The 26,619-nt window shown below is 43.7% G+C and overlaps 1 protein-coding gene across 9 annotated transcripts in view; it reads left to right on the plus strand.

Moving 5' to 3' along the window:
• Positions 1–1,401: 1,401 nt before the first annotated feature.
• Positions 1,402–26,619, plus strand: part of exoc7 (exocyst complex component 7) — a 47,959-nt gene continuing 22,741 nt past the window's right edge. For 4 of the 9 annotated variants that reach the window (XM_063030668.1, XM_063030669.1, XM_063030670.1 and 1 more), the window contains exons 1-8: positions 1,402–1,554; positions 16,617–16,682; positions 17,388–17,572; positions 19,962–20,067; positions 20,637–20,859; positions 23,548–23,715; positions 23,961–23,972; positions 25,775–25,867. In XM_063030668.1, coding sequence (XP_062886738.1) covers positions 1,495–1,554; positions 16,617–16,682; positions 17,388–17,572; positions 19,962–20,067; positions 20,637–20,859; positions 23,548–23,715; positions 23,961–23,972; positions 25,775–25,867 — 913 coding nt within the window. In that variant the 5' untranslated portion in view covers positions 1,402–1,494. The remainder of the gene's footprint in view (positions 1,555–16,616; positions 16,683–17,387; positions 17,573–19,961; positions 20,068–20,636; positions 20,860–23,547; positions 23,716–23,960; positions 23,973–25,774; positions 25,868–26,619) is intronic. The other 5 variants (XM_063030673.1, XM_063030675.1, XM_063030676.1 and 2 more) reach the window with 2 other exon arrangements.

The following is a 26,619-nucleotide window of genomic DNA, read 5'->3' on the forward strand; positions in this document are numbered from 1 at the left end:
GAATAGGAACCAGAACTAAAATGTTTGGCAACCGGGAAGTTCTGCTTTTGGTGGATGGAGAGATGTTTTTACACTGTAACAATACGGGCTTTGGTGAGATCATAGCTGTGATATCGTGGATAATTTTCATAAGGAGGGATATACTTTCTTACTCTGTATGGGAAGTCCTGCATGTCCTTCCTTAGGGGTGGCGCGGTAACGTGGTGGTTAGCGCACGCTTTACAATGCCAGCGATCATTGATTGGGGTTCAATGCCCACTGCTGTCTGTAAGGAGTCTCTGTATGATCTCCCGAGACTGTGTGGGTTTCTTCCGGGTGCTCCGGTTTCCTCTCACGTTCCAAAGATGAATGGGTCAGGGCTAGTAAGTTGTGGACATGCTATGTTGGTGCTGGAAGTGTGGCAAAAGTTGCAGCCTGCCCCTAGAACGTCCTCAGACTGTGTTGGTTGTTTACACAAATGACATATTTCACAGTATGCTTTGATGATTCAATGTACTTCGACAAATAAGGGTAATATTAATCTACCTTTACCCAGCGTAGATCTTCAGAGACGTTGATACGTAGGATCTTGAAGATGCTCACCCTTTCCGTGGCTGACCCTTCAACAAAGAATCAGATTTAATATCACCAAAATATATCATGAAATTTGTTGTTTTGCAGAAGTGGTACATTGCAATACATAATCATGTAAACTATACATTACAATAATGTGTAAAAATTAAATTGAATAAGTAATGCAAAAAGAGAGGGAAAAATACTGAGGCGTGGGTTCATTGTCCATTCAGAAATCTGATGGTGGAGGGGAAGATGCTGTTCCTGAAATGTTAAAGTGTGTGCCTACAGGCTCCTGTACCTCCTTGGTGGCAATGAGAAGAGGGCATGTCCTGGGTGATGGGGGTCCTTAATGATGGATGCTGCCTTTCTGAGGCATCGCTCCTTGAAGACGTCCTGGGCGCTGGGGAGGCTAGTGCCCACGATGGAGCTGACTGAGTTCACAACTTTCTGCACCTTTATTGGGGTACAGGCATACAGGAAAGGTTCTACATAGATGCAGATTATTAGCTAGTGACATGGGTAGTTGTTAGGCAGCTATTGAATCCACAACCAGTAGCAAAGTGACTAGCACTTGAGATAAAGCTGAGTTACCAGGCTAGGAAGGACGTGGGGAAGGGAACTGGAATTATGCTATTAATTCCAAATAGGTCATAATTGCTCTCCTTAAAGTTGATGGCTGGCAGTTTCATTTCCTCAAATATATGTTTCTCGTGTCAAAAAAATTAACGTGTAAAATAAACCCTGAATGTATAAACATTAGGAAATAAAAGCGAAACTCCACAGCGCCGGGTGCTCCGTTGCCTTGGAAACAGGCCCGGCCTCCCGTGAACCGTGACGTAACGGATGTGCCCGGGCGGAAGTGGATGACAACAAGGGGAGGCGGGCGGGGTGTGTCCGGCGGGGCTAGTACTGCGAGAGTGGGGAGGAAGGGCCGCCACCATGATCCCCACCGAGGACTCGTCGGCCCGGAAGCGGGATATCGAGGAGAAGCTGCGGCAGGTGGGGCGGAGGCCGGCGGCTGGCGGTCGGGTCGGGAGAGGGAGGCTGGGCGGAGGGGCATGGGCCCTTGGGTTGGGGTCCGGTGCCCAAGGAAGGTTGCTATACGCTCTCTTAAAAAGGGGGGTCTTAAATGGTACAGGTTGGGGTTGGGTGTTGGTGTCGCTTGTCCACGCTTCGCGTGTCCTATTCCACTCCCCCCGCCCCCACCGCCCGTACATTTAACTCACTACTTGATAACCACGCAGGCTGAGATATATAATTTTTACATATATTTGTTTTGTAATTTCTCTGCACTCTTTCTGTTACTCGTCCCCATCCCCCTTCCTCCCTGCGGCTTGTCAAATCAAGTTTTTGTGATTTAACTCTATACATGTATACTGTCAACTGAAACAACCTTTCTCCGAACCAGGATGTAAAGCCCAGCAGTAACATATAACACACAGTAATTTAGGAAAGTAAGGATAAAATCTACAGATGAATTGCACATAAATGACAAGCTAAAGTGCATAAATTGAATTATTGTAAGGTACAAAACAGTGACACTTCAAATGGGATGTGGCAGGGAGTTCAGAAGCCTAATGGCCCGAGGGAAGAAACTGTTTCCCATCCTTACTGTTCTCGTTTTTATGCATCGGAGCCTCTGGCCTGATGGTAGAATGTCAAAGAGGATGCCCAATCCCTCCCCATCCTTTCTTGCCTGATCCCTTCTCCCTTGGTCTAATTGACTCACTGAGGTGGGGTTTCCTTGATAATCACATAGCTGAGATGCACCACTTTGTTGCTCTAGTTATTTTGTAACTTATAGTAATTTTTCTACTTTACAGTGTACTGCTGCGGCAAAAAGGAAATTTCATGTCATCTATGTAATAATGAACCTGATCCTGACATTGCAATTAACCAACACCAGCCTCACAATTAGCTTCTATCCCACTCTTATTGGACTCTGAAATAGATGCCTTATGCTATTTATATCCCAATCTACCCCGTGTCCCATGTTGTCTGTCTGCAGCGCACTTACTCTGTATCTCCTCCCCATCCCTTGTTCCCCTGTCCACCTCTCCCCAACCCTAGTCCCCTGTCCCTCTCCTCCTTACCTGGGAATAAACTAATTTTTGTGCTGTTTATATACAGTGGTGCTAGGAAGCTTGTGAACGCTGTAGAATTATCTCTATTTCTGCATCAATATGACCTAAAATGTGATCAAATCGTCACATGTCTTAAAGCTAGATAAAGAGAACCCAATTAAATAAACAACACAAAAAATTGTTATACTTTATTTATTGAGAAAAATGATCCATTGTTATATGTATTTGTTGGAAAAAATGTGAACCTGTGCTTTCAGTAACTGGTGTGACCCCCTTGTACAGCAGTAACTTCAACCAAACGTTTCCGGTAACTGTTGATCAGACTTGCACATAGGCAAGGAGAAATTTTAGACCATTCCTCCATGCAAAACTGTTTCAGTTCATCAACATTTCTAGGATACCTTGCATGAACAGCCCTCTTCAGGTCATGCCACAGCATCTCAATTGGGTTAAGATCTGGGATTCTGACTTGGCCATTTCAAAACACAAATTTTCTTCTTTTTAAATCATTCTGTTGTTGATTTACTCTTGTGTATCGGATTGTTGTCTTCTTGCATCATCCAACTCCTATTAAGCTTCAGGTGACGGACTGCTACCCTGATATTCTCCTGTAAAATGTCTTGGTACAATTTTGAATTTTCTGTTCCCTCAATAATTGCAAGTTGTCCAGGCCCTGTGGCAGCAAAGCAGCTCCAAACCACGATGCCCTTCCATCATGCTTCACAGTTGGGATAACATTTTGGTGTTGGTGTGCAGTGCGCCTTTTCCTCCAAACATCGCATTGTGCATTTCTGACAAAAAGTTCTACTTTTGTCTCACCTGCCCATAGAATATTGTCCCAGAAGCATTGTGGAACATTCAGGTGGTCTTTACAAACTTGAGACGTGCAGCAGTGTGTTTTGTTTTTGGAGAGTGGTGGTTTCCTCCATGGTGCTCTTCCATGAACACCATTTTTGTTCACTGCTTTTCTTATAGAGGACACATGAACGGAGACTTTAGCAAGTTCTAGAGATTTCTGCAGGTCTCTTGCTGTTAACCTTGGGCTCTTTTTCACCTCCTTCAGCATTGCATATGTGCTCTTGGTGTGATTGTTGCAGGACACCCACTCCTAGGGAGAGTAGCAACAGTACTGAATTTCTTCCATTTGGAGATAATTTCTTTTATAGTGGACTGAAGAACACTTGGGACTTTAGAAATGCTTTTGTATCCTTTTCCAGCTTGATGCATCTCTACAATTCTTCTTCAAAAGTCCTGTGAAAGTTGTTTTGATCAAGGCATGGTGCACATAAACAGATCTTTCTTGAGAAGAGCAGGCTCTGTCACTAACCTAACTTTGTGTGTCTTTTCCAAAGAGCGGGGTGCCTCTACAACCCACACCTCCAATCTCATCTCACTGATCGGAACACTTGACTCCAAATAGCGCTTGTAGAAGGCATTACCCCAGAGATTCACATACAGGTTCCCCCGCCACCTGAAGGTAGAACGTTCCTATGAAACGGTTAGTAAGCCGAAATGTCGTAAAGTGAAGAAGCAATTACCATTTATTTATATGGGAAAATTTTGTGAGCGTTCACAGACCCAAAAATAACCTACCAAATCATGCCAAATAACACGTAAAACCTAAAATAACAGTAACATATAGTAAAAGCAGGAATGATATGATAAATACACAACCTATATAAAGTAGAAATACTTTTCCACAATCATTACTGAACTGTTTTCCGTAGTGAAAATCTCACGCAAGTGCTGTTGGCAAAAACACGCGCAAGCGCTCTCCAGTAACCTTTAAGCTATGAAGCTGCCAAATCATACCAAATAACACGTAAAAATACACAGCCTGTATAAAGTAGAAATAATGTACAAACCCCATTTCCAGAAAAGTTGGGATATTTTCCAAAATGCAATAAAAACAAAAATCTGTGATATGTTAATTCACGTGATCCTTTATTTAACTGACAAAAGTACAAAGAAAAGATTTTCAATAGTTTTACTGACCAACTAAATTGTATTTCATAAACATACACAAATTTGGAATTTGATGGCTGAGACACACTCAACAAAAGTTAGGACAGAGGCATGTTTACCATTGTGTTACATCACCTTTCCTTTTAATAACACTTTTAATCATTTTGGAACTGAGGATACTTGTTGTAGTAGATTTGCAATTGGAAATTTTGTCCATTCTTGCTTGATATAAGACTTCAGCTGCTCAACAGTCCGTGGCCTCCATTGTCTGATTCTCCTCTTTGTGATGCGCCATACGTTTTCAATAGGAGATAGATCTGGACTGGCAGCAGGCCAGTCAAGCACACGCACTCTGTGTCTACAAAGCCACGCTGTTGTAGCCCATGCAGAATGTGGTCTGGCATCGTCCTGCTGAAATAAGCATGGACGTCCTGGGAAGAGACATCGCCTTGATGGCAACATATGTCTCTCTAAAATCCTAATATACGCCTCAGAGTCAATGGTACCTTCACATACTTGCAACTCACCCATGCCGTGGGCACTGATGCACCCCCATACCATCACAGATGCTGGCTTTTGCACCTTTCGCTGATAACAATCTGGATAGTCGTTTTCATATTTGGCACGGAGAACTTGACGCCCGTTTTTTCAGAAAACTAGTTGAAATGTGGACTCGTCTGACCACAGCACACGGTTCCACAGTCTTTCGGTCCATCTGAGATGAGTTCGGGCCCAGAGAACTTACTGGCGTTTCTGCATAGAGTTGATGTATGGCCTCCTCCTTGCGTAATACAGTTTCAAGTTGCGTTTCTGGATGCAGCGACAGACTGTGTTGAGTGCCAATGGTTTTCCGAAGTACTCCCGAGCCCAGGTGGCTATAATTGTCACAGTAGCATGACGGTTTCTTAGGCAGTGCCGCCTGAGGGCTTGAAGATCAAGCGCATTCAACAGTGGTTTCTGACCTTGCGCTTTACGCACTGAGATGTCTCTGAATTCTCTGACTCTTTTCACAATATTATGTACTGTAGATGTTGAAAGACCTAAATTCTCTGCAATCTTGCGTTGAGAAATGTTCCTTTTGAACTGACGAACAATTCTCTCACGAATTTTGGCACAAAGGGGTGAGCCACGACCCATCCTTGCTTGCAAAGACTGAGTCTTTGATGGACGCTACTTTTATACCCAGCGATGATACCTCACCTGCTACCAATTAGCCTACTTAATGTGGAGTCTTCCAAACCGGTGTTACTTGAATATTCTGTGCACTTTTCAATCTTATTTTAACTCTGTCCCAACTTTTGTTGAGTGTGTTGCAGCCATCAAATTCTAAATTTGTGTATATTTACAAAAAAAAATTAAGTTGGTCAGTAAAACTATTGAAAATCTTTTTTTTGTACTTGTGTCAGTTAAATAAAGGTTCACGTGAATTAACATATCACAGATTTTTGTTTTTATTGCATTTTGGAAAATATCCCAACTTTTCTGGAAATGGGGTTTGTATGTACAGTGTAGTATCACTTATGGGAATTGGGAAGACAGCGAGCACACTGATGATGGTGTGTTAGACTGAGTCGTCGCAGGTTGGGGTGGTGCAGTGGCCCCCACACTCCAGGCGACCGATACCGATCCGCAAAGCATGCAGGGGTGCAGTGGTAGCCGGGAGGTACACAGCACATCTTTAACAGAAAAACCGAAATAAACATGCTAATTAATTAGGTGCCGCCCGACACGGCCCAGATCAGAGACAACGCAATCGGAAAGCGGCACTGATCTGGGCCGACAATTACATGTCGGGCGGCACCTAATTAATTAGCATGTTTATTTTGGCTTTTCTCTTAAAGATGTGCTGTGTGCCTCCCGGCTACCACTGCATTCTCCGCGAATCGGTATCTGTCAGCGGCCTGGGTGTTGGGGTGGTGGGACACTGGGGTGTCATCTCATCATCTGTTTCCATTAGAGCAGGCAGCTCATCTTCTCCTATGACTGCCCGCCTCAATGTCGAAGGTCGAGGTTTGTTGTCTGCTGTGGCTGATGTGGAAGGCTTGCTTGACTGCTGAGCCTCGCGCATTTTTCTATCATACAATTCTTTGTAAAGACTAAAACCATCTTGCAAATATCCCCTAAACCTATATACCCTTTCAAAATTGAAGTCGTACTTTATCATTGCAGCGAAAATCTCACGCAGTTGCTTCACGTTCAGTTCGCTACTGCATTCGGTTTCGATTGTTATCCTTTCTTCTTCCAATTGCATCAGCTCTTCATCTATCAGTTCTTGGTCATGGGATGCTAAAACCTCTTCAACATCATCTTCGTCAGCTTCCACAAGCCAAACTCACATTGTGCTTGCTTCATTCACCACGATTGAAACGCTTAATTATGTCTAGTTTTACGCTAAGTGTAACACCCTTACGAGTTCTTTTAGGCTTTTCCGATACCATAGAACTCATCTTGCAAATGGCTGCTCACAGGCTCGTGTTAAAGCGATGCTGGCTAGAATGCTGTTCCGAATCCAGGGGAGAGCGGCTGCTCGGGGCGCACGCTGCCTTTTATCGTGCGCTGATTTTTTTTTGTAACAGTGAAAACACCTTCTGAAAGCGAAAACAGGGAACTAATGTAGGTCTTTCTTGCTTTCATTGCTCGTCTTGCTTTCATTTTGTACTACCTTGGTGTGCCTGCGTATGGAAAATCCCCACTGAATGCCATGCAAGCAAGTTCAGGTTCAGTTTACCGTCATTCAGACGTACAAATGCGTAGCGGTTAGCGCGATGCTGTTACAGCTCAGGCCGTTCTGGAATTCAGAGTTCAATTCCGGTACCATTCTGTGAGGATGCTCTGTAGGTCCGCCCTGTGGAATGCATGGGTTTTCCCCAGGTGCTCTGGTTTCCTCCCACTGGGTAGGTTAATTGGTCATTGTAAATGTTACTCAGTGTCTTGGGGATTGCCGGGTGGCTTAGTTCAAAGGGCTGGAAGGGCCTGTTCTGTGCAGCATTGCTTAAAAAAATAAATGTATATCACCAAATGAAACGAGGTTCCTCCAGACCAAGGTGCCAACACAGTACATATAACTTACTAGTGTAATAAGGTGCATGTATGACACAAGTTTGAAAAGTAAACAGTCTAGTGCTACTGGCGTGTCATACATGTTGAGACCTGGTGATGGCAGGGAGTTCAGTAGTCTTATGGGCTGGGGGAAGAAGCTGTTTCCCATTCTATTGATTCTTGTCCTAATGCTATGGTAGCTGATGCTGGGGAGGTGGGGGTCAAAGAGATTATTGGAAGGATGGGAGGGATCATTGACGATGCTAAAGGCACTCCTGATAAATACCTCATGGATGGAAGAGAGATCCCGATAATCCACTCTATCTTGGGCAACACAAGATGATGCAGGACCCGGTGGGTTCGGCAGCATCTCTGGAGGGAAATGGACATGCAATATTTTTGGGTGAGACCTTTACTTGTGACAATTATGAATCAGAATCGGGTTTAATATTACTGACACACATCATGAAATGTGTTGTTTTTGTGGCAGTAGTACAATGCAATGCGTAATAATAAAGAAAAAATCCTGTGAATTAGTTATTATATGTAGATAGTAAATAGTTAAATAAGTGGTGCTAAAGTAAAAATAAAGTAGTGAGGTGGTGTTCCTGGGTTCATTGTCCATTCAGGAATCGATGGCAGAGGGGAAGAAGCTGTTCCTGAATTGTTGAGTGTGTGTCTTCAGGCTTCTGTACCTCCTTCCTGATTGTAGTAATGAGAGAAGGGCATGTCCTGGTTGATGGCGGTCCTTGTGATGGATGCTGCCTTTTTGAGTCATTGCTTCTTGGAGATATCCTGGATACAATGGAGGCTAGTGCCCATGATGGAGCTGACTGAGTTTACAACTCCCTGCAGCTTATTTCAATCCTACGCAGCCCCCTCCCCCCCATACCAGATGGTGATGCAGCCAGTTAGAATGCTCTCCACGGTATCTGTCACGTGGAGAGCATTCTAACTGCATCTTATCAGTTCCAGTTTGCTTGGGTCTGCCTGTCAGTTGGACAGGTCAAATCTTTTCCCTCCTGACTCGTTTTTGCCACTGCATTGTTTTTCTATTTAGGAAATGTTTCCTATTTGCTGGGTTGAAGTAACAATTACTTGTCTCACATCTTGCCAATCCATATTGTGAATTTGTTGTTTGGTTCACAAGGGTAAACTGCTAAGTGCAGGCAAATGTGAATAAGGAAAACCTGCAATTCCAAAACCACAAACTCCACATATTCTAGTGTGCACTTGTAACTGGCTAAAGTGGTATTTCTAGGAGGTACAGGAGCCTTAGGCCCCTCACCACCAGGTTCAGGAACAGTTATCACCCCTCAATCATCAGGTCTCACACCACCAGGTTCAGGAACAGTTATCACCCCTCAACCATCAGGTCCCACACCACCAGGTTCAGGAACAGTTATCACCCCTCAACCATCAGGTCCCACACCACCAGGTTCAGGAACAGTTATCACCCCTCAACCATCAGGTCCCACACCACCAGGTTCAGGAACAGTTATCACCCCTCAACCATCAGGTCCCCCACCACCAGGTTCAGGAACAGTTATCACCCCTCAACCATCAGGTCCCACACCACCAGGTTCAGGAACAGTTATTACCCCTCAACCATCAGGTCCCACACCACCAGGTTCAGGAACAGTTATTACCCCTAAAGTGACAATGGCCGTGCCTCCGGCACAGAGTCCGGCCATGTAGCTCAGAAGGGTAGGGAAAGGAAAAGGAGGGCAGTAGTAATAGGGGACTCGATAGTAAGGGGGTCAGATAGGCAATTCTGTGGATGCAGTCAGGAGACCGGATGGTAGTTTGCCTCCCTGGTGCCAGGGTCGGGGATATTTCTGATCGCGTCCAAGATATCATGAAGTGGGAGGGTGAGGAGCCAGAGGTTGTGGTACATACAGGTACCAATGACATAGGTAGGAAAAGGGAAGAAGTCCTGAAAGGAGAATATAGGGAGTTAGGAAGGGAGTTGAGAAAAAGGACTGCAAAGGTAGTAATCTCGGGATTACTGCCTGTGCCACGCGACAGTGAGAGTAGGAATGGAATGAGGTGGAGGATAAATGCGTGGCTGAGGGATTGGAGCAGGGGGCAGGGATTCAAGTTTTTGGATCATTGGGACCTCTTTTGGCACATGTGTGACCTGTACAAAAAGGACGGGTTACACTTGAATCCTAGGGGGGACCAATATCCTGGCGGGGAGATTTGCGAGGGCTACTGGGGTGACTTTAAACTAGAATGGCTGAGGGGTGGGAATCAAATTAAAGAGACTAGGAGAGAGGAGGTTGGTTCACAACAGGGGGATGGGAACAAGTGCAGAGGGACAGAGGGGTGTAAAATGAGGGTAGAAGCAAAAAGTAGTAAGGTGAAAAGTAAAAGTGGCAGGCCGACAAATCCAGGGCAAAAATCAAAAAGGGCCACTTTTCAACATAATTGTATAAGGGCTAAGAGTGTTGTAAAAGCAAGCCTGAAGGCTTTGTGGGTCAATGCAAGGAGCATTTGTAACAAGATGGATGAATTAAAAGTACTGATTGTTATTAATGAATATGATATAGTTGGGATCACAGAGACATGGCTCCAGGGTGACCAAGGATGGGAGCTCAACATTCAGGGATATTCAATATTCAGGAGGGATAGACATGAAAGAAAAGGAGGTGGGGTAGCATTGCTGGTTAGAGAGGAGATTAACGCAATAGAAAGGAAGGACATTAGCCGGGAGGATGTGGAATCGATATGGGTAGAGCTGCATAACACTAAGGGGCAGAAAACACTGGTTGGAGTTGTGTACAGGCCACCTAATAGTAGTAGTGAGGTTGGGGATGGCATTAAACAGGAAATTAGAAATGTGTGCAATAAAGGAACAGCAGTTATAATGGGTGACTTCAATCTACATATAGATTGGGTTAACCAAATTGGTAAGGGTGCTGAGGAAGAGGATTTCTTGGAATGTATGCGGGCTGGTTTTTTGAACCAACATGTCGAGGAACCAACTAGAGAGCAGGCTATTCTAGACTGGGTATTGAGCAATGAGGAAGGGTTAATTAGCAATCTTGTCGTGAGAGGCCCCTGGGGTAAGAGTGACCATAATATGGTGGAATTCTTTATTAAGATGGAGAGTGACATAGTTAATTCAGAAACAAAGGTTCTGAACTTAAAGAAGGGTAACTTTGAAGGTATGAGACGTGAATTAGCTAAGATAGACTGGCAAATGATACTTAAAGTGTTGACGGTGGATATGTAATGGCAAGCATTTAAAGATCGCATGGATGAACTACAACGATTGTTCATCCCAGTTTGGCAAAAGAATAAATCAAGGAAGCTAGTGCACCCGTGGCTGACGAGGGAAATTAGGGATAGTATCAATTCCAAAGAAGAAACATACAAATTAGCCAGAAAAAGTGGCACACCTGAGGACTGGGAGAAATTCAGAGTCCAGCAGAGGAGGACAAAGAGTTAATTAGGAACGGGAAAAAAGATTATGAGAGAAAACTGGCAGGGAACATAAAAACTGACTGTAAAAGCTTTTATAGATATGTGAAAAGAAAAAGATTGGTTAAGACAAATGTAGGTCCCCTACAGACAGAAACAGGTGAATTGATTATGGGGAGCAAGGACATGGCAGACCAATTGAATAACTACTTTGCTCCTGTCTTCACTAAGGAGGACATAAATAATCTTCCAGAAATAGTAAGGGACAGAGGGTCTAGTGAGATGGAGGAACTGAGGGAAATACATGTTAGTAGGGAAGTGGTGTTAGGTAAATTGAAGGTATTAAAGGCAGATTAATCCCCAGGGCCAGATGATCTGCATCCCAGAGTGCTTAAGGAAGTAGCCCAAGAAATAGTGGATGCATTAGTGATAATTTTTCAAAACTTTTTAGATTCTGGACTAGTTCCTGAGGATTGAAGGGTGACTAATGTAACCCCACTTCTTAAAAAAGGAGGGAGAGAGAAACTGGGGAATTATAGACCGGTTAGCCTGACATCGGTGGTGGGGAAAATGCTAGAGTCAGATATCAAAGATGTGATAACAGCACATTTGGAAAGTGGTGAAATCATTGGACGTAGTCAACATGGATTTGTGAAAGGAAAATCATGTCTGACGAATCTCATAGAATTTTTGAGGATGTAACTAGTAGAGTGGATAGGGGAGAACCAGTGGATGTGGTATATTTGGATTTTCAAAAGGCTTTTGACAAGGTCCCACACAGGAGATTAGTGTTCAAACTTAAAGCACACGGTATTGGGGGTAAGGTATTGATGTGGATAGAGATTTGGTTGGCAGACAGGAAGCAAAGAGTGGGAATAAATGGGACCTATTCAGAATGGCAGGCAGTGACTAGTGGGGTACCGCAAGGCTCAGTGCTGGGACCCCAGTTGTTTACATAGAAACACAGAAAATAGGTACAGGAGTAGGCCATTCGGCCCTTCGAGCCTGCACCACCATTTATTATGATCATGGCTGATCATCCAACTCAGAACCCCGCCCCAGCCTTCCCTCCATACCCCCTGACCCCTGTAGCCACAAGGGCCATATCTAACTCCCTCTTAAACATAGCCAATGAACTGGCCTCAACAGTTTGCTGTGGCAGAGAATTCCACAGATTCACCACTCTCTGTGTGAAGAAGTTTTTCCTAATCTCGGTCCTAAAAGGCTTCCCCTCTATCCTCAAACTGTGACCCCTCGTTCTGGACTTCCCCAACATCGGGAACAATCTTCCTGCATCGAGCCTGTCCAATCCTTTTAGGATCTTATACGTTTCAATCAGATCCCCCCTCAATCTTCTAAATTCCAACGAGTACAAGCCCAGTTCATCCAGTCTTTCTTCATATGAAAGTCCTACCATCCCAGGAATCAATCTGGTGAACCTTCTTTGTACTCCCTCTATGGCAAAGATGTCTTTCCTCAGATTAGGGGACCAAAACTGCACACAATACTCCAGGTGTGGTCTCACCAAGGCCTTGTACAACTGCAGTAGTACCTCCCTGCTCCTGTACTCGAATCCTCTCGCTATAAATGCCAGCATACCATTCGCCTTTTTCACCGCCTGCTGTACCTGCATGCCCACTTTCAATGACTGGTGTATAATGACACCCAGGTCTCGTTGCACCTCCTCTTTTCCTAATCGGCCACCATTCAGATAATAATCTGTTTTCCTATTTTTGCCACCAAAGTGGATAACTTCACATTTATCCACATTAAATTGCATCTGCCATGAGTTTACCCACTCACCCAACCTATCCAAGTCACCCTGCATCCTCTTAGCATCCTCCTCACTGCTAACACTGCCGCCCAGCTTCGTGTCATCCGCAAACTTGGAGATGCTGCATTTAATTCCCTCATCCAAGTCATTAATATATATTGTAAACAACTGGGGTCCCAGCACTGAGCCTTGCGGTACCCCACTAGTCACCGCCTGCCATTCTGAAAAGGTCCCGTTTATTCCCACTCTTTGCTTCCTGTCTGCTAACCAATTCTCCACCCACACCAATACCTTACCCCCAATACCGTGTGCTTTAAGTTTGCACACTAATCTCCTGTGTGGGACCTTGTCAAAAGCCTTTTGAAAATCCAAATATACCACATCCACTGGTTCTCCCCTATCCACTCTAATAGTTACATCCTCAAAAAATTCTATGAGATTCGTCAGACATGATTTTCCTTTCACAAATCCATGCTGACTTTGTCCGATCATTTCTCCGCTTTCCAAATGTGCTGTTATCACATCCTTGATAACTGACTCCAGCAGTTTCCCCACCACCGATGTTAGGCTAACCGGTCTATAATTCCCCGGTTTCTCTCTCCCTCCTTTTTTAAAAATTGGGGTTACATTAACCACCCTCCAATCCTCAGGAACTAGTCCAGAATCTAACGAGTTTTGAAAAATTATCACTAATGCATCCACTATTTCTTGGGCTACTTCCTTAAGCACTCTAGGATGCAGACCATCTGGCCCTGGGGATTTATCTGCCTTCAATCCCTTCAATTTACCTAACACCACTTCCCTACTAACATGTATTTCACTCAGTTCCTCCATCTCACTGGACCCTCTGTCCCTTACTATTTCTGGAAGATTATTTATGTCCTCCTTAGTGAAGACAGAACCAAAGTAATTATTCAATTGGTCTGCCATGCCCTTGCTCCCCATAATCAATTCACCTGTTTCTGTCTGCAGGGGACCTACATTTGTCTTTACCAGTCTTTTCCTTTTTACATATCTATAAAAGCTTTTACAGTCCGTTTTTATGTTCTCTGCCAGTTTTCTCTCATAATCTTTTTTCCCCTTCCTAATTAATCCCTTTGTCCTCCTCTGCTGAACTCTGAATTTCTCCCAGTCCTCAGGTGAGCCACTTTCTCTGGCTAATTTGTATGCTACTTCTTTGGAATTGATACTATCCCTAATTTCTCTTGTCAGCCACGGGTGCACTACCTTCCTTGATTTATTCTTTTGCCAAACTGGGATGAACAATTGTTGTAGTTCATCCATGCAACCTATAAATGCTTGCCATTGCATATCTACCGTCAATCCTTTAAGTGTCATTTGCCAGTCTATCTTAGCTAATTCATGTCTCATACCTTCAAAGTTACCCCTCTTTAAGTTCAGAACCTTTGTTTCTGAATTAACTATGTCACTCTCCATATTAATGAAGAATTCCACATATATTTACAATATATATTAATGACTTAGACGAGGGAATTAAATGCAGCATCTCCAAGTTTGCGGATGACACGAAGCTGGGCGGCAGTGTTAGCTGTGAGGAGGATGCTAAGAGGTTGCAGGGTGACTTGGATGGGTTAGGTGAGTGGGCAAATTCATGGTAGATGCAATTTAATGTGGATAAATGTGAGGTTATCCACTTTGGTGGCAAAAACAGAAAAACAGATTATTATCTGAATGGTGGACGATTAGGAAAAGGGGAGGTGCAACGAGACCTGGGTGTCATTATACACCAGTCATTGAAAGTGGGCATGCAGGTACAGCAGGCGGTGAAAAAGGCAAATGGTATGCTGGCATTTATAGCAAGAGGATTTGAGTGCAGGAGCAGGGAGGTACTACTGTAGTTGTACAGGCCTTGGTGAGACCACACCTGGAGTATTGTGTGCAGTTTTGGTCCCCTAATCCGAGGAAAGACATTCTTGCCATAGAGGGAATACAAAGAAGGTTCACCAGGTTGAATCCTGGGATGGCAGGACTTTCATATGATGAAAGACTGGATCGACTAGGCTTATACTCGTTGGAATTTAGAAGATTGAGGGGGGATCTTATTGAAACGTATAAAATCCTAAAGGGATTGGACAGGCTAGATGCAGGAAGATTGTTCCCGATGTTGGGGAAGTCCAGAACGAGGGGTCACAGTTTGAGGATAAAGGGGAAGCCTTTTAGGACCGAGATGAGGAAAAACTTCTTCACACAGAGAGTGGTGAATCTGTGGAATTCTCTGCCACAGGAAACAGTGGAGGCCAGTTCATTGGCTATATTTAAGAGGGAGTTAGATATGGCCCTTGTGGCTAAAGGGATCAGGGGGTATGGGGGGAAGGCTGGTACAGGGTTCTGAGTTGGATGATCAGCCATGATCATAATAAATGGCGGTGCAGGCTCGAAGGGCCGAATGGCCTACTCCTGCACCTATTTTCTATGTTTCTAACCATCAGGTCCCACACCACCAGGTTTGGAACAGTTATCACCCCTCAATCATCAGGTCCCACACCACCAGGTTCAGGAACAGTTATCACCCCTCAACCATCAGGTTCCAGAACCAGTGTGGATAACTTCAGTCACCTCAACACAATCAGTGGGTTGCTCTCAAGGACTCTACAACTTGTGTTCTTAATATTTATTGCTTATTATTGTTATTTGTTGTTTTTGTATGTATTTGCAAAGTTTATTTTCTTGTGTACATTGGTTGTCCGTCAATGTAGTTTTTCATTGATTCTATTGCATTTCTTTGTATCTACTGCGAATGCCTGAAAGAAAATGAAACTTAGTGTAGTACATATGGTAACATACAGTATGGTGCAGTAATCTTAGGCACATATATAGTTAGGGTGTCTAAGACTTTTGCACAATACTGTATATGTATTTTAATAATAAATTTACATAGAACTTTGATTTGGGCCTATTTCAGAATCGGTCTGGATGTGTCCAGCTCTTTCTAGCAGGTTAATAACAGTCAATCATTGAGTGGGGTATTGAAGCTGATTGATTGCCCTGAACTTCCCCACAAACACTACCTCGCCGGATGAAAGGTTTTGGCCCAAAATGTTGACTGTTTATTCCTCTCCGTAGTTGCTGCCTGATCTGCTGAGTTCTTCCCACCATTTTGTGTATGTGTGGTCATGTTCTGTAGTCTTTTCTGTTAGTTTCCAATAGATTTCAGGTGAGAGGAAAGAGTTTGAAAAGGAATTTGATAGGAAAGTTTTTTTTTTAAAACTGTCTGCCATAGGAGCTGATTCAGCCACTTGAATAGGCAAGGCACAGAACAATACTGACTTAATGCAGGCAAATGGGATTAGTGTAGATGGCCAAAACATTTAAAAATTAGGAGCTTAGCTTTATTTGTCACACGTACATTGAAACAGACAGTGAAATGTGGCATTTGTGTCAAATCAGTGAGGATTGTGCTGGGCAGCTCCTGTCGCCACACTCCTGGCGCTGAAGTAGCTTGTTCACAGCTCCACTAACCCAAATCCGCTCTGCTCTGAATGTGGGGGGAAGCTGGAGAACGTACAGACAGCAGCGGGAGGTGAACCCCAATCATTGGTCACTGGTGCTGTAAAGCAGCGTGCTAACCACTACACTGCCACCCGCCCCGGTTTGGTGAAGCTGTGTTAGGCTGAAATGTGGTTCTGTGTTATCTCCTAAAGCGAGCACTCACTGTGCTGTTACTGAAAACTGGTGGCTTTACGTTTTTTTCTGAACACAAAGCATTGAAGTGTCTTGGTCATTAAACCCATGTTTCCAACTTTGTTTAATAGGAACAAGAAACTTTGTCATTTATAAGAGAGAGCTTGGAAAAAAGTGATCAACTGACAAAAAACATGGTAAGGAATTTATTTGACTTGGGTTTGCAGTGAGTATTTTGACCAGTTAGGCTGGACATAGCATCGTGGATGTTTGGCCACTGAGCCATGGAGAGGAAGAACGTGAAAACTGCAGCGGACACGACTGCGCCACTGCAGGAGATTTAAAATGAGGTGGAACTTTTGTCCTTGTCAATCATGAGTCTTTGGCTACTTTCTTCTCCAGGGGTCAGGAAGCAGGGCCTGTGTGTGTGTGTGAGTGAGAGAGAGTGGGTGGGAGGGAGGAAAGGGGCATGTTTCATTGTTTTTGTTGCTGTTTTTACTTGTAGCGTTACACAGAACATTACGGACATGCTATGTTGGTGTGGGAATGTGTGGGAACACTTGTGCGTTGCCCCAGTGCATCTTTGGGTTGTGTTGGTTGTTCACGTAAATGGTGCATTTCTCTGTATGTTTTAATATGTGTGATAAATAGGTCACAGTCTGAGACTTCAGAGAGACCTTTTAACTAGGAGGTTAGTGTTAACCATTGACCCACGACTAGAAAGCACATCTCCGAATCTGTTTGTACTCTGTCCTGTTTCTCTGACTGCCACTCTGCTCAAAGGGAGGATTACTAATTCTGGAAATTGTAGTAAACATCATGGAGTGGTTGTGGGCTTTCGGACAGGAACATGAGAACCATGGCATTACATCAACACCTGATTGCTGCATCTATTGTCCTAGGTTTCCATCCTTTCATCCTTTGAAAGTCGACTGATGCAACTGGAGAATTCCATCATTCCGGTCCACAAGCAGACGGAAAATCTGCAGCGTCTGCAGGATAATGTGGACAAAACGCTGTCTTGCCTGGACCACGTGATTAGCTATTACCATGTAGCAAAGGACACTGAAAAGATCATCAAGGAAGGGTGAGTGAGACTTGAAAGGGAGTGTTCATTCTGTGCTAGTAGAAAGTGGGGGCAATTCATCATCATTGTACGCTGTGCTCAGTGGAGGTGTAGGTGCTCCTTCCTTCCGCTTGCAGGTCACCCTTGGGCAAGGTGTAGCACCTGCTTAGCCCCCCGATCAGGGTCACCTGAAGCCATGAGAGCAGGTGGTGAATGGTTGTATGAGCAGCCGGTGCAGATCACAAGTCCAGGTTATGTGACTCCTGACACCTGGCAGAGAAGCTCTGAAGGGTATTGATAATGTCTTGTAAAGACACTGCCTAGAAGAAGGCAATGGCAAACCACTTCTGTAGAAAAATTTGCCAAGAACTATCACGGTCATGAGACTGCGATCCCTTACATCAGTGGAGACCATTAGCACCTTTAAACAAGTATATCAAGGCACGTCACAGATGTGCATTTCATTCTGAACTAAAGGAGGAACAGGTAAGATAGACAGACAAAAGCTTGGTCAACAAGGTAAGTTTTGAGAATTATCTTAAAGAAGAAAGGCAAAGATGCTTGGGAAGCAAAAGTCCAGGAGAGAGAGCATGGAAAGCTAAAGGTATGACCTTGAGATCTGCAGAAGCTGGCTTGCCCTTCATTTTATTGTTTTGGAAATCTGTGTCCCATGCCAAATGACAACATGAGCACTTACAGTTGACTTCAATTATTTCATGTTCATTCCTCCCACCAGAACTCATAAGCTCATTGAGTCTGCTCACCGTTTGTGGCAATGAATTCCACTGATGCTCTCTGGCTAAAGAAATTCCTCTTTATCTAAAGGGATGTCCGTCTATTCTGATGCTGCCCAGAGCCTTCAAACATGCCTTACACATAAATCCCTTCATTCCTGGGATTTTTTTAAAAACTTCCTCTGGATCCTCTCCAATGCCAGCACACTCGTTCTGAGATAAGTGTTCCCAAAATGGTTCACAATATTCCAAGTGTAGTGTGGCCAATACCTTTTTAAACCCTCAGCATTGCATCCTTGCTTTTATATTCTAATCCTCTTGAAATGGATGTTAACATTGCACTTGCCTTCCTTACTACCAACTCAATTTGCAGTGTTATCCTTGACAGAGCCCTGCACGAGGATTCATTCCCAAGTCCCTTTACACCTCTGATTTATGAATTCTTTTCCCCATGTGGAAAATAGTCTATGCATTTGTTCCTTCTACCAAAGACTATACACTTCCCTACACCGTATTCGATCTGTCACTTCTTTGCCCATTCTGATCTGATGGAATATCGTGTTAGGAGGTGTATGGTCATGCATTTATTTGGTCAAAGGAATAAAGGCATAGAGTATTTTCTAAATGGAGAAAATTCAAAAAATCGGATAGGTTAACTTGCAGGTTCAGTCAGTGGTAAGGAAAGCAAAAGCAATGTTGGCATTCATTTTGAGAGGAATGAAAGGGTTAATGTACATGTTTCAAAGGTATATTTAATGTCAGAAATGTATACAATATACATTCTGAAGTGCTGTTTCTTTGCAACCATCCACAAAAACAGAGGAGTACCCCCCCAAAGAATGAATGACAGTAAAATGTTAGAACCCCAAAGCCCCCCCCAACTCCCCCCTCCCATGTGTAAGCAGCAGCAAAGCAATGATCCCCCCCACCAGCAAAAAAAACATATGCACCCACCACTGAGCACTCAAGCATGCAGCAAAGCATCAGCAGACACAGACCTGCTGTACCCCAAAGGCTAGTCATTCACCCAGTAATAGACATACCACAGGCTCTCTCTCCCTCTCCCTAATAAGGGAGAAAGAGGTGTCTCTGTTTCCCAGTGAGAGGGGAGACATAAAAAACAACTCGCTGATTTACGATGTTAAAAGTCTGTTGCATCGCTTTTTCCAAGCTCTGTGCCCAAAGATCTCGGGTCTCTGGGCACACAGCCCGAGATCTTCCGTCTCCCATGACACACTGATTTCCTGCTGGGACACCGACCTTCGGTCCGCCAGTCTCCAGAGCCACGAGATCTTGGAACTCCAAAGGAGAGCTGATCTCTTAGACCGTATCCTTGGCATATCGAATAACGGCCAGTTGTGAAACCCTGAGAGGGGTCCCATTCTCGAAAGAACTGAAGTCAGCGTATAACTCCAGGTCAGGGTCTTCAAAGGAACCCTGAAAGAGAAAAACAGAGATATTAAAGATAGAAATAGAGCTGTTTCCAAAGATGCAAGATCAAAGGTTATGAGAAGGCAGGAGAATGGAATTGAGGGGGATAATGAATGGCGGAGCGGGCTGATGGGCTGAATGGCCTAATTCCGCTGCTGTGGGTTATGGCCCTGTGACCTTCTAAAGCGGGCAGTTTCTGTGTTCCGAGTTACTGATCTGTGGTATCCTCTCCTGCTGTTGGACAGTCCTGCTGGAAGGCTGGAGGAGTACCTGAACTGCATGGCAAGGATTCGGAAAGCTGTGGAGTTCTTCCAGGACAACAACCCAGACAGCCCCGAGCTGAACCGGGTGGTAAGTGTAAGGACAACAACCCAGACAGCCCCGAGCTGAACCGGGTGGTAAGTGTAAGAAGCGATCAGCTGCAAAATGTCATTTATTTTTCTGACTTCTTGTGATCAGAGGGTAAGAGATCTGCCTTTCACCCTTTGATTCACCAATGACCTTTGGCATTTACCCTATCTAAACTCATTTTGTGTCCAGTCCCCCCTCATTCTCCTATGCACCAGAGAATAAACTCCTAGCCTATTCAACCTTTCCCTATAACTCAGGTCCTCAAGTCCTTGTAAACTTTCTCTGTGCTCTTTCAATCTTATTTATGTCTTTCCTGTAGGTAGGTGACCAGAACTGCACACAATACTCCTAATTCAGCCTCAGCAAGCTTAGCGTAACATCCCAACTCCTATGTGCAATAAAATAACAGAGGAGTCAGTGGGAATGGGATAGAGCATGCAGAGAGCTAGCAGGGATCTGATGGCTCCAATAGTCTCAGTCCCTCTGAAACATTCCCTTTGGCCCTTGAGCTCAGTGCCAGAGCTGCTTTGTTTCTTCGAAGAATAATAACTCTGGATTGTTTTTCACAGAAATTCCTCTTTGAAAAAGGCAAAGAGTCTTTGGAATCAGAGTTCAGAAACCTCCTAACTCGCAACAGCAAGCCAGTTCCACCCGTTGTCATCCTGGACCTGATCACTGTGGATGAAGAAATTGAGACAACAGATGAAGTGCCTCTGGAGCATCTCCCTGAGAACATTTTGCAGGATTTGATCTGTGTTTCAGTGTGGTTGGTGGATTATGGGAGGAGCCTGGGTATGCTTGTCCTCTGGGGCAGTCGTTTAAAATCAAGATGAAAGTTTAGCTTTATTTGTCACATGTACACCAGAACATATAGTGAATTGTGTCGTTTGTGTCAAAGACCAACGCAGTTCGAGACTGTGCTGGGGGCAGCCTGCAACTGTCACCAGGCTTCCAGCGACAACATAGTAAGACACAATTAGTAGCAACTTACTGACTTTAACCTGTACATCTTTGGAATGCAGGAGGAAGAATAGGGGAACTCCTTGCAGAAAGCGGTGGGAATTGAACCTGGATTTCCTTTTTCCATTCACTGGCACTTCAAAGCATTATGTTAACTGCTACACTACCATGCAATTGAGTGAACATCTGCACTGCCTAATTTTTTGCTTTGCTTTCACTTTTAACTTGGTTATTGTCAAACATTCAAATGGTGTGAAATTCTTGTGATTAAAATTCTATTTGGAATCCAGAGACCTGAACTAATGATCTGGAGACATGAATTTATATCTCAAAAAATTTTAATTTAACTATATTCTGAATAAAAAGATTAGTGGTGGAAACCCAGTTACAAGAGAGACTGCAGATGCTGGAAATCAGAAAAAACACACAAAATGGTGTAGGAACACAGCAGGTCAGGCAGCATCTACTGACGCAAATGAACAGTCAACATTTCAGGGGTGGAAGTTGTGGCAAGGCAAGGGTTAAGGTAATGTCCAGACATGGATAGTTTACAGACAGTGTGCAGTTAACCCAGATGAGAAAGGTCCTTGAGAGCATAGCTCGCCTTTGCACAGCAGTGGGCCAGAGCCATTTGACATACAGAGTCAAGATAAGGATGCAAATGAAGCATTCCAGGGTGACACTAATTATTGGACAATTACTTATAACTCTTGACGTATCACAGGCTTTTAGCTTGTGTAACCTTTTGCCTATTAATGCCCCTGTAAGGAGTTTGTACATCCTCCCCACTCCTCCCTGTGGGATGTATGGGTTTTCTGCAGGTGCTCCAGTTTTCTCCCACAGTCCAAAGACCTACCGGTTAGTAGGTTATTGGTCATTGTAAATTGGCTCGTGGTTAGCCTAGGGCTAAATCAGGGGATGCTGGGCAGCATGGCTCAAAGGTCTGGAAGGGCCTGTTCTGTACTGTATCTCTTTTTTTAAATTAAATCTCTTTTTGGAACACCGGTGTTTTATGGTTGGTGATGTACAGTACTTTTGCGGTATAGTTTGATGCTGAAGTGTCCTTGCAGAGCCATGGGTACAAATATTGTTTCGTGCTTGTTGAAATACTTGTTTTGACATGTCAGATTCCTGCTCTGCTGGGGAATCTTTCTCATCAGTGCTTTTCCTGCTGTGCCGTGTTTTTTTCTTCTCTTTACCATTTCCCTTCCTATTCCCTCTCCCTCAAAGCTAGTCCATTGGTTGCATGGATATTCGAGGCAGAGCCTCTTTTAGTTGTATGGGTGACACAGATAGTGACAGCGGTTAGCACAGCACTGGCTGTAAGATTGAGGTTTGATTCCCATTGCTGTCTGTAAGGTTTGTATGTCCCCCCCCCCCACCCCCATGACTGCATTGGTTTCCACTGGGGGCTCTGGTGTTCTCCCACATTCAAAAGGCATACAGTCAGGTTAGTGAGTTGTGGGCGTGCTATGTTGGTGTCAGAAGCTTGTGGGCTGCCCAGCATAATCCTCACTGATTTTTGATTTGACACCTGATGTATTTTATTGTGTATGTGTAACAAATAAAGCTAGTAGTTCTTTCTGTGATAGCTGTATAAAATGATGAGATATAGATAGAGTGGACAGTCAGAGACATTTTCCCATGGTGGAAGTGGCTAAAACAAGGGGACATAATTTTAAGGCAATTGGAGGAAAGTATAGAGGAGATGTCAGAGCTGGGTTTTCACACGGAAAGCATAAAAACGGTGTGTGCACGGAATGCCCTGCCAGGGGTGGTGTTACAGGCAGATTTTCTGGTGCTCCAGTTTCCTCGTACAGTCCAAAGACCTACCAGTTGGTAGTTTAATTGGTAAATTATTCAGTGATTAGGCTAGATTAAATTGAAGGATTGCTGGACAGCATAGCTTGAAGTGTTGGAAGGGCTATTCTGTGCTGTATCCCAGTAAATAAATAGCCCTAACGCATTTTATTTAAGAAATTCCTAGATTTCCACATGGATGATAGAAAAATGGAGGGATATGTGGGAGGGAAGGGTTAAATAGATTTTGGGGGTTAAAGGGTTGGCATGCCATTGTGTGCCAAAGGGTCTGTATTGTACTGTACGTGAATACTCCAGGAAGGGATACACACACAATCGCCTACATATTGCTCTATGTTCTAATTTTTGTAAGCCCTTGGGAGGATGCGGCAGTCTGCTGTGGAAATGAGAGAAGAGTCTGCTGTTAATTAGATGCCATCTGAGGCAGTGTTGGGTGCCTCTCGTCATGAGAATCAGACAGTGATCTAGTGTAGAAATCTAAGGTTCAGTTTTAAATAATTTGTTGTGTATTTGTAATTCTAATGAGGGAGATAATTGTCAGTTGCATGTGGATTTTATTTTTCAGAAACAGGTTTTGCTGTTTCAATATAAAATCTCCTGCATCAATTTATCTGCAATTCTCAACCATTCCTTCAGGAAAAGGAAACAAATAATTACCTCTGGATTTCAGTTTGCTGACTTGTACACTCTTCCTTGCAGATTTTATGAATGTGTATTACCAGATCCGTTCCAACCAGCTGGATCGTTCAATCAAAGGCCTGAAGGAGCATTTCCGCAAAAATAGCTCATCCTCTGGTATTCTGTACTCTCCTGCCATGCAGAACAAAAGGAAAGACACCCCCAGTAAAAAGGCCATGAAGAGACCAGGTTTGTACCTTGCTGTTGTTTTAGTTATTCCTGGTTTTCTGTCTCCACTACCCGTCACCTTCCTTCCACTTCAGCCAAGTCAGCTTTGGGACACTTTTAAGCAATTCTTTCCAAAGGTCAAAAACATTAATTTCTGAGAATTTTTTTGGGAGGGCGTGCTTTGGAGGATATTTAAAAAAAAAAGTCTTTTTGATCACTACTAACTTTATTTTTTTCTCAATTTTCTTCATGTTGATGAATTGCAGTCTTCATCCCAGGTAAACCATGCTTGTATGTGCCCTTTAAGCCTTGCCAGTCTTTGCCTGTGTCCACTGCCTGTGGCACATGTTAAACTCTACTGCAGGAGAAAAGTATTTCTGTTTGTCTCACTGGAAGCTTTTGCCTAATGCAAAGTTTTGCTGCGTAATCTCTAGTGTTTGTGCTGACTAATCTTGGGTGATTCGGTGTCAATAAAACTCAAAAGACGTCTGAAAACTTTGGAGAAATTAGAATTTTTGCAGTTTGGGATTATTTTGTCCATGTTTTACCACAGATAGGTGGGTGAGATTGCAGTGGGCAGTTTGTGACATTAATAGGTTGCTTTAGAGATGGTTTAAAAAAAAATAGCTTTGTCTCATTTTTGTGTGTTAGATCCTCATCCAGGACCGAGGGAAAGGCATACAAGCAGCCAGATGGCTGTGGGATCGGAGTGACATACACCTCACACATCATTTTAACCCTGGTCAATTGCTATGGGGACTTTCATATTTTAATTTGATTCATCACCACTTGTCAATGGAGTTTTATTACAGAAGTGGAATTTCCTGTCATTTGAAGGATTGTTAGTATCTGGTGGTGGTGTCGAAGATGATGGAAGCGCTAGATACTTATTGATCCCAGGAGAAATTACAGTGTCACAGTAGCATTACAAGTGCACAGATATACTATACTAGAAGAGAAGTAAAACAAATAAATAAAAAATATAAGTTACCTCAAACAGTCTAACAAGAGGGGTCATCACTTCCTCAGCTATAGGTGACTCATTATAGAGCCTAATGGCCAAGGGTGAGAATGACCTCATATCGCTCCTAGGAGCAGCACAGTTGTCTTAGTCTGTTACTAGAAGTGCTCCTCTGTTCAGCCAAGGTGGTGTGCAGAGGGTGTCCAGACTGGCCAGCATTTTCCGTAGGGTCCGTTGTTCTACCACAGCCTCCAGTGTGTCCAGTTTGACTCCGATAACAGAGCCAGCCTTTCTAATCAGTTTATTGGGCCTGTTGGCATCTCCCATGTTAATACTATTGTTCCAGTACCAATAGACTGGTAGAACGTGAAAGATAGCAGGAATAGACTACCTACTCCATCCTGCTAATGAGTGTAAAAGGTAATGAGAACAGTTAGGTAGGTGGCGGCAGTGTGAAAGTTAAATTTTTAACTATACAACCTGGACAGGTATGGCGCTGACCAGAGCTATTTAGACAGATCAGTTCTCCATCCAAAGTCAGTTCTGTTAGTACCTTGTCTTAATTCTCCGACTAATGATTTAAATTAGTGCGGTGTTAAATTTGAGTGTACAGTTTTAGAATATAGAACATCTTTTCATGGCATTAAAGGGAACTTCTGGCATTTGCAAGCTCAAGTTTGCAAGTCGTGCCCCTGGATGTCGAAGAGCTGGAAGTCGTACGCGATGTTTTTGATGTTTCTCCAAAGTTTTCTTGTAATTGGACAAAAAGTCTGCGTGAGGAGGAATTGGCGGGTTCCGAACATGCAGCCAACAAGTGATTAGAAATATTATTTAGTTGTAGTCAAAGGTTTATGAATTGTTGGTAGAAATTTATTTTAAATGGAATGTTACATTTTTAAGATTGTTAAACACTGATCTAATTTTTTAATGATTTACTCTGTTCTTAAGTTTTTGTGATATCTGTTTTAAGTAGCTTTTTTTTGTTTTGCTTTAACATCTGTCTTGGTGTCAGAGTTTACTAGCAATTGCTCTGGTCGTAGTGTGGTGTTGGTGGCAGGGATCTGGTGTTTCTCACTGATTTGCCGAGGTCTTGTCTTTTCTGCATCACTGTGGTAACAGGCACAATTCGTAAGGCTCAGAACCTTCTGAAACAATATTCTCAGCATGGGCTGGATGGCAAAAAGGGTGTTTCTAATCTCACTCCCAGTGAAGGTAATCATTTCCTTGACCCTGGACATGCTTCTTTCTGCCTTGCTCTTCATTAACACAACCGCTGCTTCCTAGCAATTCTAACTCGAGCACTTTCCACACACCGTATCCAATCTCTGCCTCTGGAACTTTGGATCGGAGTTTCAATCTTGCAAACATCTGCTGAGAATTATTTTGGACAGTTCCTGGCTTGGTCTAAGCCCAGTGGTTGCTTATAGAATTGGTGTGGACCGAGAAAGGAAGGAGATGGAAGCTTTAGATAAGGGGCAGAGGAGATCTACCAGGATGCTGCCTGGATTAGAGAGCAGGTCTTATGAGAAAAGGTCGAGCGAGCTAGGGCTTTTCTCTTTGGAGTGAAGGAGGATGAGAGGTGACTTGATAGAGGTGTACAGAATGATAAGAGGCATAAAGTGGACAGCCAGAGATTTTATTTCCCCAGGGTGGAAATGGCTATTATGAAGGGACATAATTTCAAGGGAAGTATTAGGGATGTGTGAGGTAGCGTTTTTTCATGGGGAGTGGTACGTGTATGGAATATCCTGCCATGGGTAGTTGTAGAGGCAGATACATTGGTACATTTAAGAAACTCTTCGATAGGCACATGGATGAAAGAAAATTGGAGGGCTATGAGAGAGGGAGGGTTAGATTAATGTGAGAGTAAGTTAGAATGCCAGCATCACATCGTGGGTTGAAGAACTTGTACTGTGCTGTACTGTTTCAATGTTCGAAAGAGGATAGGGTACGAGATGATTTGT

Source organism: Mobula hypostoma, chromosome 22 (assembly GCF_963921235.1).
Source record: "Mobula hypostoma chromosome 22, sMobHyp1.1, whole genome shotgun sequence".
Taxonomy (NCBI): domain Eukaryota; kingdom Metazoa; phylum Chordata; class Chondrichthyes; order Myliobatiformes; family Myliobatidae; genus Mobula; species Mobula hypostoma.